Source organism: Aphelocoma coerulescens, chromosome 1 (genome assembly GCF_041296385.1).
Source record: "Aphelocoma coerulescens isolate FSJ_1873_10779 chromosome 1, UR_Acoe_1.0, whole genome shotgun sequence".
NCBI classification, from domain to species: Eukaryota; Metazoa; Chordata; class Aves; order Passeriformes; family Corvidae; genus Aphelocoma; species Aphelocoma coerulescens.
Genome location: NC_091013.1, coordinates 3,814,142 through 3,828,863, shown reverse-complemented (window position 1 = coordinate 3,828,863; position 14,722 = coordinate 3,814,142). Strand labels below are relative to the sequence as shown.

General features: G+C 42.2%; 1 protein-coding gene across 1 annotated transcript in view; it reads left to right on the top strand.

Annotated features, from left to right (window-relative positions):
• The window catches only part of DSCAM (DS cell adhesion molecule), a 444,019-nt gene that overhangs the window by 371,182 nt on the left and 58,115 nt on the right, over nucleotides 1–14,722 (top strand). Inside the window, exons 20-21 of the mRNA XM_069028212.1 lie at nucleotides 489–622; nucleotides 13,713–13,866. Coding sequence (XP_068884313.1) covers nucleotides 489–622; nucleotides 13,713–13,866 — 288 coding nt within the window. The remainder of the gene's footprint in view (nucleotides 1–488; nucleotides 623–13,712; nucleotides 13,867–14,722) is intronic.

Here is a 14,722-nt window from a genome sequence, read left to right as displayed (position 1 = left end):
TTACTATGAGGGTCGTGAGGCCCTGGCACAGGTTTCTCAGTGGATGCCCCATTCCTGGAAGTGTCCAAGACCAGGTTGGATGGAGCTCTGAGCAACCTGGTCTAGTGGAAGGTGTCCCTGCACATGCTGAGGGCTGGGATTGGATGGTATTCAAGTTCCCTTCCAACCCAAACCGTTCTCAGGTTCATTCTATGATTTTATGCAGGCTGGAGGGGATACTTCACAGTAGTTTAACCATCAGTGGCAGGTTCTGCTTTGGGACCCTCTGAAGAGGATCCTCTTCCCTCTTAAGGATGGGGTCACACTTTGCAAACCTTCTCCCTGGCATGGGCAGTGTGGAGGCTGCTCCCTAACACATAGTGTCCATCTCAGGCCATGGGGACACAGCCACCAAAGCAGCACGCTCCCCTTTTCCTCTTAGCTGCTCTGTTACACTGGGATGGTTGCATATCTGCCTTGGGCCACTCTAACACACTTTGCTTTTCCAGTTCCAGGTCCTCCCGCTGGAGTTAAAGCAGCTGCTGCTTCAGCCTCCACGGTTTTTGTCTCCTGGCTGCCTCCCCTGAAGCTGAACGGCATTATCCGGAAATACACCGTGTTCTGCTCACAGCCCTACCCCACAGTAAGTCCCACAGCCTCTGTGGAGGGCTGACACAGAGGGTTTGCAGACACCCATCCTTGATGCTCTCCCTGCCACTTCCTCTCCTGCCCTTTGCTTACCCTGAGCAAGGCCAAAGGGAGGTCCTGGAGCTACAGAGAGAAGTGAGGGTTGAGTTTGGTTTTTTCCACCCATCAAATTTTTGTTCAGAACCTATTGCAGAGCACTAACTCACAAATAATTTCAAAATATGTAGCTGAAATGGAGTATTTTTCAAGGTTTGGTTAGTTTAGAATGTACCAAGTTACATTTTCCAGGACCAGCTGCACGAGTCCTGTTGCAGCTGGAGGCATGTATTTATATACCCTGTTTTCATCTAAGTTCCTGCCTTTTTGGCTTGAGTATTCATGTGTGAAGGAACATAACGACTTACAGACAAACATATTTGCTTGTGAATAGGCTTATGCCTGGAGTATTTGTCCACTCTAGCTCTACATGCTATTACTTGCTGAGAAAATGACAGGAGGAAATTTGAATTGACTGTCAGGTTATCTTTCTTCCTTTCTAAATCACAAAGGAATTCAGGAATCTTTAAACACAAGGGCCAGTTGCTCTCTCGAAATACCAAGGCATATTTATTTTCATTTGGATTGAAAAAAATACTTACTTGTTCTAGATCTGAGGTTTGGATTTAGGTTTTATCCAAGGTTTGCATTTTGGTTTTAAGCAGGACTTCCCACCAAAGGTACAAAATGCAATCTTGGTTTAATAGGCAAGGAAAATATTGTTCCAGAAATTTTCCAAAGTGCATCAGGCTTGTGGAAATTTCCCTGCCCAATGGGAGAGGTTGGAACAAGGTGATCTTTTAGGTCCCTTCCAACCCAAACCATTGTATGATTCTCTGATTTATGTTTTGGGATTACTGTCTCCTAAGTCCATTAATTTCATAATTGTAGCAAAACCCCCCCTATCTTTAGCACACCTTTAAGTGTAAACTAGCTGGAGCTTTCCCATCACAATTCAAACGTTTCTCACTCAGTGAGTTAAAGTGGTCAGAGTTTAAAGGACAGCTGTGAGTGGGGAGCAGGCACTTCTCTGGGGGCTTGGAGGGAACACCAGATGGTGCTGCTGCCTTCTCCAGCTACTTTCCATGCACAAAGCTGCAGTGCTTCTTCCTGGGGCTTTGCTAGCAACATTTTTTTTCCTGTATTTACATCCCCAAGAAAATAAACATCCTCAGCTAAAAATATTTTTCTTTACCATGAGAATCTCTCACGTACAAATCTTCCTATTTTGTGGTTACCTTTTGGAGCACCTCAGAGATGGACAATGACAAGAACAGTTGCTTTTTTTGCTGCTCTTGGCCTGAACTGAATTTTACTGCTGTATTGTTGCGGTGTTCATTATGCAGGGGTATGTATGAACCATCATGGAACTATACCTTAGCTCCAGGCTGAGTCACTTGGAGGTGTTTGTGCTTTTTATTAATTGCTGATGTGTACATGTAGAGTTCTGAAAGGTGTCCCTGCCCCCAGGACAGATGACCTTTAATGTCTCTTCCAGCCCAAACCCTTCTGTGATTCCATGATCCTGCTGTTACCTTCATGCATGTGTGTGTTTGTATAAATAGGTATATGCACACATGTGTGTGTGTAAATATGTACATGTATCTATGAGTCCTTGTACCAATGTTCTGCAGATCAGCAGGAGCTGTGGCTTGCAGAGATCTTCTGTATCAGCCCTATGTGCTGAGGGATCACACTGGGGGCTCAGTTTCCAGGAGCCAAGTTGGACATTTTTAAACAAATGCAAGCCATCAGGACATATTTAATATAGGACACACTCCCTCAGCTTTATTTCTAACAATATGCTTTGTTATCTTTTATTCTGAAATGGATTGTGAGCTAAAAAGCTGTTTTATTCAGAGCTGCTTTGCAGTGAAACCAGCCTGCTGCAGAGCTGCTCAAATGCCAACACTGCTGTGCAGATACACTTAATATATCCAGGGAAGTTCTTGTTAGATTCACTGCTGGCAGAGACAAGTAGCTGACAGAGGAATAGGTCTTAAATTAGGGTGAGGAGGAGAATAAATAAAAGACCTGTGTCTTTATCATCCCTTCTGCCACCATTAGTAGCAAGCGCTGTAGCTGCAGGTATGGAGCCCTAAAAACTTCACCCATCAGTCACAGCCCTGGCTGCAAAATAACTTTGTTAAAAGTCTGCTATTCAAGCAGAAAGGCAAACTCAGTTTTCAGGCATCAGTGAGAAGAAAGAGAAAAGGACAGGGAGAAAGTTAAACTGATGGGGAGGCTGCATTCTTTGCAGATTGTATTTTATTGCTGAGAACAAGCCAATACAATATACTTCAGACAGGTTAAGAATAGTCCTTTACACAAGAACACTGCTTTGGTGTTTAAGTCACCAACAGGAAAAATAATTAACTCTGTTGGTCGTATTGTGCATATTTTTATTACAAACACAACCCTGACACTATAAAATGAAGATTTGCTGCCTCTTGCACTGTTCAGTTTGCTTTGCAAAGGCAGAAGCTTTTGAAACTTCTGCTGCTCATGTGTAGAACAAAGGGAAATTCCTCTAAGTATTTTGAGGCCTAAGGACAGTATTTGCCTGGGATGTTTCAAACCACAAATATGATTAATGTGTGAAAAATGGAAAAGATTCTCCACTGCAGTCTATTCTCTGGCCAAGATAAAGGGCAAGCAAGGATCCAATTTCACACCATTTAATTGTTGTGTCTGGAGTATTCTGGAGGCATAATTAGACAAAACTTTCTCTTTTTTATTCTGAAAAGGTAGGGGAAAATACAGAAATATAAGACTTCATGGGTCTTTCATTCTTCAAATAGAAGAAACAGAACATGCCAGAATTAAAGTTAGAAAAATTATCCTTTGTGCTAACTCATAGCCTACACTCTTGCTTCTCCCCACTTCCTACCACATTTATGTCCAACTTTTTGTAGGATCTGGCTTCTCCAGCACCTGCTGCCTTGGGCTGTAAGATGTGCATTGCCAGGGCTTTTGAAAATGCAACAGAAAAGGAGATTTGGGGGTTTTCTGAAGAAAAAATAACAAAAAAATCCCCCAAAAAACCCAAAAAGCAAAACCCTCCCAAAAGAAAACCACCAACAACCTCTTGTTGCATTCTGGTCAGTACAATGCTTAAGGAAGAATCAGTGGGATAGATGAAATAAAATTTAGATGGCAGAAAGTGTCTGGAAAAGGTCGCTGTGACACACAGGTCAGCCAGCCTGGGAAACTTTGATCTCAGAGCAGGTAAAAAACATCTCCTAAAGAAGCAGGAGAGTGCTGCGGGCAGGAGAAAGAAGGGTAAGGATCAGGATTTCCTGGTGCAGGAAGGGATGAGAAAGTGCCTATGCACAAGGACAGGGAATCTTTGACATGGGAAATTCTGCTCAGCTGGGGGAAAAAATCACCATGACATCCTGGTCAAATACTGAAGCTGGGGCCCAGACTGTGGGATCTTCACGCATGGAAATCTTCAAGACTTCACTCCCTGAGCAACTTGATGCAATTAAACTTGCTTTGAGAAGGGGGTTGGACTGGCTGACCTCCAGAGCAACCTTCCCACCTCAGTTCTTTAACTATATTGAAGTCTAAAACTGGAAATTTGGTCAAAATATGTATACAACACATGAAAGCAGACAGTGGTAGAGTTAATATGCAACTCATGGAGGAAAAGAGACACATTAAATTGACACCAAGATATCTCATTAGTTAAAATTCTGCAATAAAACTCATATGACATTTTAGGCCACTGGTAGGACTGCTTGTCTTTCCCATCTGAACATGTTCTATGCACAGTCTCCCAAACAAGCCCTGCTTTTAGCTCTCACTATCAGGAAATCAGAGTGGGAGTGAGGTCATCTTATTTCACATCTGAAGTGAGTTCCACACGAGTGGAGGAAAGATGAGAACCAACTGACTGTGTTCTGAAAAGGGAAATCACCAAGAAAGGAGAGTGGTCTCCATTTATTATCCTTATATAGTGCAGTTCTACTTACATGACTCCTTTCCATTAATCTCCAGGCTTTCTGTGGAGAAAGCATAGGCTGATGCACAAATTAATGACCCACTTTGCAGGAAACAGCAGGAAAATCCTGTTTAATATATTTGCTCCTATTAGTGAGCGACCCACCAGCAGATCAGCAAAACCCAAACAGCAACAACAACCACAATGACTACACTTTTCTAATCAACAAGTCAGAATAGACTTTAATATGTGTTATTTCTGACTGGGTGATGTCATACTGTTCATTGACACCCAAATGATTTTATTGGTCTGTATTTTCTCAACTCTTCACCTCACTTTATAGCACAAGTACCCAAAGATTGGCAGATATGACAAGAAGCTTGCAAAACATACAGGTACATATTTAAACTCCTAGATTTCAGATAAGGAGAACCAGTTTATTCTCTGGTCTTTAACCCTGACAGTAGTTTTGAGATGTTGGTTGATGAAACTGTTGCTTAGCTGTGGGATTCTGCTAAGAGATGATTTGTCCCTTAAACCCACCTTGACTGAGGTCCCAAAAGACCAGGAGTCTGAGGTCTGGAAGGAGAAGAAATTCCAGAACTGTCAAACCAGATGAATGCAGTGAGAATATTCCTGCAAAGATCCCAGACAGTGCTGTCATGATAAACTGGATGAGCTGGATGAGGAGCCAGAACACAAAGCCGACCCCAACACTGAAATAGGGGTGATGATTAGGAATTATCTCATAGTGCAAACCCTACAGTCAGCCCCGAGTACCTGTGTTGGAAAGTATCTTTGAAAACTGTAATCTACATTTCTGGACTTCTCCAAAGGGTGTAGAAAAATCCAAAAGCTGAAAGCCCAGCAAAGATTCAGGCTGGCCTGGAAATGTTTCTGTGGAACAGCTGGGTTTGGAATAGGTGGTAGATGAAGTGATGCAAAGTAGTGATGGAGAAGAGGAAAATAATCTTATATTTGCCCAAAGCCCAAGTCAATTTACTTGGAAATATAGTCAATACTGGAAACTGACCAACATCTGAGGCAGACAGTTACTGATCTTTTGATTTTCTTATTTTACTGTGAGAAACATACTCTTAAGCCTGTTAGAGTTCTATATTTGTTTCTTTTTTTTTTTGCTTTTATTTAAACCACTAAGGGGAAAATAAAATATGTGATTTAACCAGCATACACAGGAGACTCTGGGGTTGCTCTGTGGAAGAAGAGAGTGATTGCTGTTCTCTGTCTGTAATTCATAGACTCTAAGTGGGATTTAATTCATCTGACTTCAGACACCTGGAATAGAGACACAAGTGCTTATTCTAGAGTCACCAAGGATTTCCTTTGATTAAAGGAAAGAAGCTAAATGTCTGGGAAAAGCTGGATACATATTCTGAAAGCCTCCCATCTCTTTGTTCACTCTAGAGAAAGTATACATGCTTATCTTAAACCAGATGATCTGCAACATAACCTAGATGTGGAAGTATATACAATTATCTTAACCTAGATCCTTAAACTATTAGCTGTCATAAATGCTCATCATCCAGGTGTTTTCCACTCAATTCTTTCAGGCAGAAACAAGTTTTGTCTTGATTTTGCATAGGATCTGTCCAAATTCTAACTTTGGGTTTGCGTCACACTTTCTGATCCTCATTTCCTCTCCAGATTAAAGACTTGAATAAAAGGAAACTTTGGAAAATAGAGTTGAAGCAATTATAAGGCACAAATGATTTGTTGTTGCATACTGTAGAATTTTCAGTGATAAAAAGCATGCTGAAAATCTCGGGGAAAAAAGGGAGAAGTAGCTGGCAGAAGTTGGCTAAGTAGATAAAGTTACTGTTGAACAGAATTTTATTTAGAGTCAGCAGATTCTGTAAGGATGAATTTTAAATATATGTTCATTGATTTGTGTATTACAAGCAGTATTTATCACTGTATCTATATAGCACTTTTTACAGCAGGAAGATATTTATGCTTATTAATTCCTGTGTGCTTTATTTAGCATAGAAATAGTGCATAATTTGGGGGTTATTTTAAAACCTTATATTGGATGGTATTTAAAATGTGTCTTTTTTAATATACCACATGTTCTATTTTTAGCCTTTTGGTAGTTGTTTCACATCTTTGATGCCAGCTCCCAAACGTAGTACATTCATTATTTTAATTGCTTTGTCAACTTTACATTTTTTTGCCTATCTTATTTTTGTCACAGATCAGACCTCAGGAGGGATGTGACAGAGTATAAATTGATTCTTATGATGTGCTGGTTTTATATGATTTTTAAAAGGTCTCCTTGTAAAGCCCTACCAAAACAAATTTGATATTGATTTTTCATAAACCTCCTTTCTTGTCTCACTACCTCGTCTCACACCCAGGGATATCAATACAGTCTGACAATAAGTCCTTGGTGTCCTGACCTTCCTGTGGTCACCAGCCCATGACACCACATGCTGCTTCCCTCATCAGGAGGTTGATGGACTCTCCAGGAGGTGCTCCAAAGGGACAGGCAGGTGCTGGACCCTGAGTGGGCTGCCTCAAAGTCCAGACAGTGGGTTTTCTTCCAGGTATAATTCCTGGAAATGAGAATTCAGGAGTAGCTGAGGGATCTGGGGGTGTTTATCCTGGAGAAAAGGAGGATCAGGGGGGACTTTCTGGCTCTCCACAACAACCTAACAGGAGGGGGCAGCCAGGTGGGGGTCGGGCTCTGCTCCTAGGACAAGAGGAAATGGCCTCAAACTTCACCAGGGGAGGTTCAGGCTGGACATCAGGAAGAATTTCTTCCTGGAAAGGTCAGACATTAGAAGGGGCTGCCAGGGAGGTTTGGAGTCCCCATCCCTGGAGGTGCCCAAGGAAGGCCTGGATGTGGCACTCAGTGCTCTGGGCTGGGGACAAGGTGGGGATGGGTCACAGTTTGGACTCAGTGGTCTGGGAGGTCATTTCCAACATCAGGGATTCTGTGGTTCTTTGATTCTTTGGATTGGCAGGATTTTTCTGTCATTGGGAAGGCAGGGAGCTGCTTCTGTTCTTTCCAAAATTTCCATCTGAAACTTTCTAACACTTTAGTTCCACAATTAAGGGGGAAAAAGAAAAGTTACAATGTTGTATGGCAGCTGCATTCACTTTTGTGCACAGCTTCTGTTTCCAAGAGTTACCTTCAATAACACTGAGTGAAGAACAGAGGCCACATTTCAAAACATGAGCCAACACCTGAGCAGAAACCATTGTTAGACCAGAGTAGCAGCCAAGAGCCCTACTGGAGACCATGGTCCAGGACTGGTGGTTATTTGGAACTCTGAGAATCTGTCCATGTGTGAAAGGAAGGCAAAAGCCAGCAGTCCTCAGGAAAAGTACAATTTGTGACCTCAGGCAGATTTTCACCTCCTTAGGGAGTTCACTGAGAGGGCACATCAGTGGTCTGTCTGCTCAGGGATGCAGAACTTGGAGTTCGTTCTCTATAAATACAGAGATGTATTGATTTTTTATTACCCCAGTTTGCTTCCAGGTAGAAACAACTTCGTGTAGCCCCCAGTACTGGATAACTTGTGAGTCCAGGAGACTCTAAAATGTGAGGTTTAGAATAAAACATCTCAGTACTCTGCCCCTCGAGTTCTGTGTTGAGTTTTGGGCCTCTCACTTCACAAAAGGACCTTGAAGTGGTGGAGCACATCCTGAGAAGGGAATAGAGCTGGGGAAGGGTCTGGAAAACTCTTAGGAGCAGTGGCTGAGGGAACTGGGGTTCTTCAGTCTGGAGAAAAGAAGGTTCAGGAGGGCCCTCATTGTTCTCTACAACTCCCTGAAAGGAGGTTTTAGTGAGGTGGGGGTCAGTCTCTTCTGCCATGTCTCAAGTGAAAAGATGAGCAGAAATGGCCTCAAGTTGCACCTGAGGAGGTTCAGATTAGATATTAGAAATGGAAATGTCACTGAAAGAGTGGTCAGGCATTAGAATGAGTTGCTCAGGGAGGTGGTGGAGTTACTGTCTCTGGAGGGGTTCAGGAGGAGTCTGGATGTAGGCTTTGGGGACAGGGTTTGGGGTGATGCTGGTGCTGGGTGATGGTGGGACTGGATGGTCTTGAAGTTCTCTTCCAGCCTTGATGTTTCTGTGGTTTCCAGGAGCAGCAAATGCCTGAGGTAGGGCAGGGTAGACAATTCTGGGATGGAGTTGTGCAAAAAGATGGAGGTCTTTGTGTTTTTACCATGGAGAATTGAAGACTTTAATCATTAATGAGGCTCAGTGCTTGTTCTAGGCCTCATCTGTACCAGTGATTAAAGAGGGCCCAAGGAGCAGCACTTGGCCCCAGGACAATGTGATGGTGACTGATGTCAGTCTACACTGCTTATCGTGAGCCCCTCTGAAGCAGGATTATTTTGAAAAGAGCTATTTAGAGCAGCACAAAACTGGGCTAGAAACCAAGCTCGAACTCAATGTGGATCACTGGGATGGAGTGCTCAACTCACCGCCTGGCTCTCTCCCATTTAGCAGGGAAACTAAGCCCAGAGGATGGGTGTTTGTTGAGAGAAACCCAGCTATGCAAACACCATTTCACTGATGGAGCTCAGGCCAGATTTAACAAACTCAGTGCTGTTCTGTAGGAGGCTGCAAAACCAGTGGATCATTGTTGTGGGCAGGAGGGAGCAGCCTAAGTGTCTCTCCTGAGTCCACTTCTGTTCAGTGGTTCCATTACTGACCTGGATAATCAAATAGAGAGGCTGCCTATTAAATTAGCAGGAGATATAAGGCTGGGAGGGATTGCATGTGCACAGGAGACCCAGATAGAATTCAGGCAGGTCTTGATGAACTGGGAAATTGGTCTGGAAAAAGTTGGATACAATTTAGCAAGAAAATGGGTACGCTGAATAACCAACTGCAGAAGTACTGTGTAGAGAGCAATTGTCTTGATTCTTCAGAAGAGGATTTTGAGGTTATTGTACCTCCCAAGATGAACATTAACAGTCATTGTAATCCTGTCATGAAAAGCCAAATGAGAATCCCTGGAATTGTTGACTACAAGTTTGGAAACTGTGAGAAAGCTATGGACCATCTTTAGACAGTCTGAAGGATAACAGCAGGTATTATTAGAGAAACTGATAGAGAAAATGGGATTTCTGGACAATGTCGAAAGCACTGGTGTTATTTAGTTGTAAAAAGATAAGGGTACTGGTGGGGAAAGGAATGATAAAACTTCATGTAGATTAAAGACTGGTGCAAAGATCAAGGTAATAATCTATTCTTCATGCTCCTAATAGACTGGAAAAGAAGCTATGGGTTGAAACTGCAGCAGGAAACTCAAGCTAGATTAAAAAAAAACGATTTCTAATCATGAGATTAGTTAAGCAATGGAATAGGTTGTGCAGCCTAGGGAGTTACAAAATCTCCTTTTACTGTAAGTCTTCAAAATCAGGTGGGGGGAAACATCTCTGAAATTGTGCAGGCACAGGTGAACCTGGTTTAAAGAAGAAAGATAGACCCAGGTGATCTCTCAGAGTCTTTTCAGCTCTGTTTTTAGATGATGCCATATTTTCTACCTAAAATTGGAGTGAAAACATACATCCCACTCTAGGCATATTTATATTTATATATATATATATTTATATTTATATTTATATATATTTATATTTATATTTATATTTATATTTATATTTATATTTATATTTATATTTATATTTATATTTATATTTATATTTATTTAATTTTCACCACGAGGCAGCCAATCCACAGGTAACCAACTTGTATATGCTCTTACTTCACAACACACACCACAAGCCTGGGCTGTTTCTTCCTTTTCACTCATGCCCTTAAAGTCTCTGTATGGCTTTCCCAGTTCACTTCCAGGTTTCCTACAACTTGCAGAGAATAGAGATAGAGATCTGTAGTTCACTTATCTAATCAGAAGTTGTGTAGAACCAGTTGTAAGCAAGGTGCAGGCTGCCTTTCACTAAATAACCTTCCAGCCCACAGTAAATGCCATCTGTTGTCTTAACTCCCTGCTTGGGAAACTCCCTGGCTGCTTGGAAAACCGTTAGAAATTGATTTTTTTCTATAGCACTATTTTGAATTTTTCCCAGGTTGTGTTAAAAAACACAACAAACAAACCAACAAATAGAAGAAACAATCAAAATTAGAAGCCAGAGGGATCAGAGTTGATGCACATTACCTATTGAATTGTGATTTAAAGGAGTCAGAAATGCCAGGAGATGGCATGCTGCTTCAAAGTGTGCGAAGGAATGCACACCAATAGGGCTGAAGTTGCAGAGGACAACTATGTTCCCTGCATCAGCTGTTCATCAGCATCTCTTGCCATTGCCTGGTTTGGGAAGTAGATTGACTGCATCCTGGTAAAGGACTTTGATTCGTTTTATTCTTCACAGCCCTTTTCAGACAGGCTTTTCAGGGTCTGATCTCTGTCTGTCCTTAGACAATGAGCTCAAGACAGAAGAAAAATTAACCCATCATCTATAAGCTGAAGAAAAATAGCAGTTAGGAAAAAAAAATCCCTTGAGCCAGCATGTTACTGCTTCTGAGATTGAACAGCAGTTCATGTTTTATACTGGCACATGCACAGGCCAATATGTGACAAGGTGACATTCCTTTAAATATTTCTTATTTCAATTGTTTAATCTTCTCTTTGCTGACAAAGCTGCCTTTTTCTTCTTCTTGTGTAATCAAAGTCTCTGGCATGTTAGGCTAATTGAAATGACAGGCAAAAGTTTAAAGTAAAATCGATTATTTGTCACTGAAGCATCCCCAAGTGTTTAAAAGGGAACGTGAGCTGAGGAAACACGAGATGTGTGTTAACCAGTTAGAAACCAAAATTTTTGCTACAGCAGTTTGTTTAAAGAAAATGAGAGTTGTTAATTTAGTAAAGATGCATTTACCAGATTCAATTAATAAATTAATTCTGAGAATAATTGATTTTACATTTAAAATAGCCACAGATGCAAATAGGTGAATGATGCTGGGAGAAAGAAAGGAATTGAAAACACAGCATTTTAAAAGCTTTGGAGCAGAAAATTCTGCTGTATGTCCATCTTTGGAGTTCCAGTGAGAAAGAGCTGACGGTTGCTGGAATGAAAGTTAGCAATAAGGAATTCTGTGATGTTTAGCTGTTCCTAAATGCTGTATCCATGTCCCATGTCAATAGGGGGTTTAGAAAGAACTGTGCTAGGTAACTGCACTAATGAGTGGAGCCCAGGTGCCAGAGACAGCCTGGCCTGTTTGACTTTCAAATTAACTGTAGGAAATGCTGCCTCATGAATATTAAATTTCAGCCTTCCTCTGCCATGATCAATACATTAATTTTTATGTATGACCTCACAAAGATCCAGCCTGTCAAGCTACGGGCATTTGTCCAATATTCTTGTGTAAATGTCAAGGCAGATGGTTCTCAAAAGCTGCTGCAATATTTCACATAATAATAAAGGTGTTTGGCTGCACTGACCTCTTCACCTCAGAAGTGGAACCCAGGCAAATGCTGGCTAAATGGGACAAACTAATTTGGCATTTTGACAAGCAAAGGGGCAATGAGTTTGGCTAGAAAATATGGCAAGGTTCCCCTTTGGACTTGTTCTGAGCCTGGGAGGACTTAGCTGGAGCAAGCCAGTCTTCCCAGAAAAGTCACTCTCCATGGAAGGAACAAAATGTGTTCTTGTAGAAGCCTTTGTGTTGTCTCCAAAGGGAGTCGAGGTGCCTGGCTTAGAGACAGATGTCTTCACTCTGGAATCCAAATGTGAGAGGAGATGAAGTGCCCTCTTCCCCTGGCTGTAGGAGAGGCCAGCTCAAGAACGGAGAAGTGCAGTGACCCATTCAGCAGCTGAAACTGTCTGCCAGTTCACATGGAGAGGTGTTTAATGATATCTCAGAAACATCTCTTATTTATTTGGAATTCACTTTGAAGGACTACATATTCCAATATTTTCAGGTCAATGCGCCTTTTGAAATGCTAATCAGGTGGAATTGGCCTTTACCACAAGCTGATATTTGTATATCAAAGAGATTCTTTGCACACTTTGTTAGTCTCAAGTTTATATTACATTGATGTATTATTTTTAATGCTGATTCCTGCTAAAATCTTCTTTTCTACGTCATTAACCTTCTAATTATTTTTAGCCTCGTGTTAGTTAGCCATTACCAGGCTCAGTGCTGCACAGGGAAGTGAGTATTATTCATTCCAATGGTTCATTACCCCTCTATTTTTACGTGCAGGCATCACAAAGCCCGTGTCAGAAATAAAAGTGGCAATACTGAGCACTCTAACACTGTTCAGAGCTGAGGTTTCCCTTCTCAGACTTCCTGTGGAGGATGTGCTGAGGCTCACAAAGCCCTCTGGAGAGATCTATACATTCCTCCTCACCTTTCCCTGCACAGGTTGCAGCGAGCAGGATGCAGAACCTCTCATGGATGAGCAGAGACTGCAGAGCAGCTGGTTGGCTCTGCTACAGCCCTTGGGCTTCCACTTGAGTGACAGAGAAGAGACTGAACTGGCATTTCTTCCAGCACTTGTCCTTCCCTGCTAATGCAGCCAACTGGCTGAGATGACCTTCAGCTGGGAGTCTTTGAATGGAAGTAATTTCGTGATTAAACAAAACTAGACTTGGGGGAAGCTTGAACAGTCTACTACAGAACACAGTTTTATTACTTGGTTTGCTCCACTGCTGAAGGGATAAGCCACCAAAACCCAGGAATAAGGAACACCAAAGGTTCTAGGTGACAAAAATAGTGAACTCCATATTTCACAGCAAATGCAGGACTGGATCCTCCGTTGGGAAAGTTTTGTGTGGAGCTAAATCAGTTTGTCAGAACTATTGATGGTAAAATTTAGCCATATTTGTTCACTTCCATTGTTTATCCAACCCTGTAAAAATAAATGGCGCATAAAAGTCCTAATCTGAATAAAACCAATCTGTAAACGAGGCACAGGCACAAATTCACTGAATATGAATGGACTGCAACAAGTTACTGTGTCTGCTCTGTTTATTGCCATCTGCCATCTGTTTGGAGCGATTGATACTCATCCGAAGAGCCCTGAAGTAACAGGCTTTGTAGCACTCACATTTTCTCCAAATACTGCTTATTTTAGCCTGGAAACATTTGTCTCTCCCACCACAGGTGATCAGCGAGTTTGAAGCCTCTCCCGACTCATTTTCCTACAGAATCCCCAACCTGAGCCGGAATCGCCAGTACAGCGTGTGGGTGGTGGCCGTGACGGCTGCGGGAAGAGGCAACAGCAGCGAGATCATCACCGTGGAGCCGCTGGCCAAAGGTACAGTGACAGCTGCTCAGAGCCAGCCAGGGCTCTGCAATGCCAATTACTGCCAGAATTGGTGCGTGGCCTCTCTGTGCCTCACTGCTCACTGAGGGTGGGCTTTGTCAGGAGCAGCTTCAGTTCCCTGCAAAAAGCCAGGTGACAACTCGCAGCTAATTGCTCAAGCTTTTGCTGGAGTCAGCAGAGAGGGGATGACGTGCTCCTCCAGGGGGTAACTCATCCAACCTACCTTAGAAGGGAATAGATTGCTTTTTGGAGCAATTTTTATCTTCAGTTGTTGGGTACAGGGGGTTTGCAGATGGTGCCTCTCCCCCTCTGAATATGTTTCTTTTCCTTGCTGTACAAGGTAACTTCTTTATCATTCCTTTCCTTAGTAATATCTCTTGTGTACTCCACAAGTACCATCTTCTGTATAAAATGGTCTGATTAACATATCTGAACTCTGAACAATTGTTCTCTACTTGCATTAGCTTTGAAGTTTGCTGCTTCTATTTCAGATATGATGAAAGGATAATGTGCCTCAAATCCTGAATATTTATTTCCAGCTGTATTAGTTGTTCTATTAAAAGATAGTGCTGGGGCCTATGAATTCTGCCTTGTGAGATGTGATGCTTGCACCGTCAGAGCACCTTGGCTTGGAAATGGAGGCCTAACATTTTGAACAGAAAAGTGAGAAGAGTCCCATCCCACTCGATCTCTACATGGGATCTTCATATTGTATATTTTTTTAACACTAAACTCGGTACCATCACAGCCTGTGCCAGGATGGGCAGAGTAATGCACAGATCCCTAGAGCTGCAAAATTAGATACATTTAATTGACTTTACAGATTTACAAGCCTGCTAATGCTTCA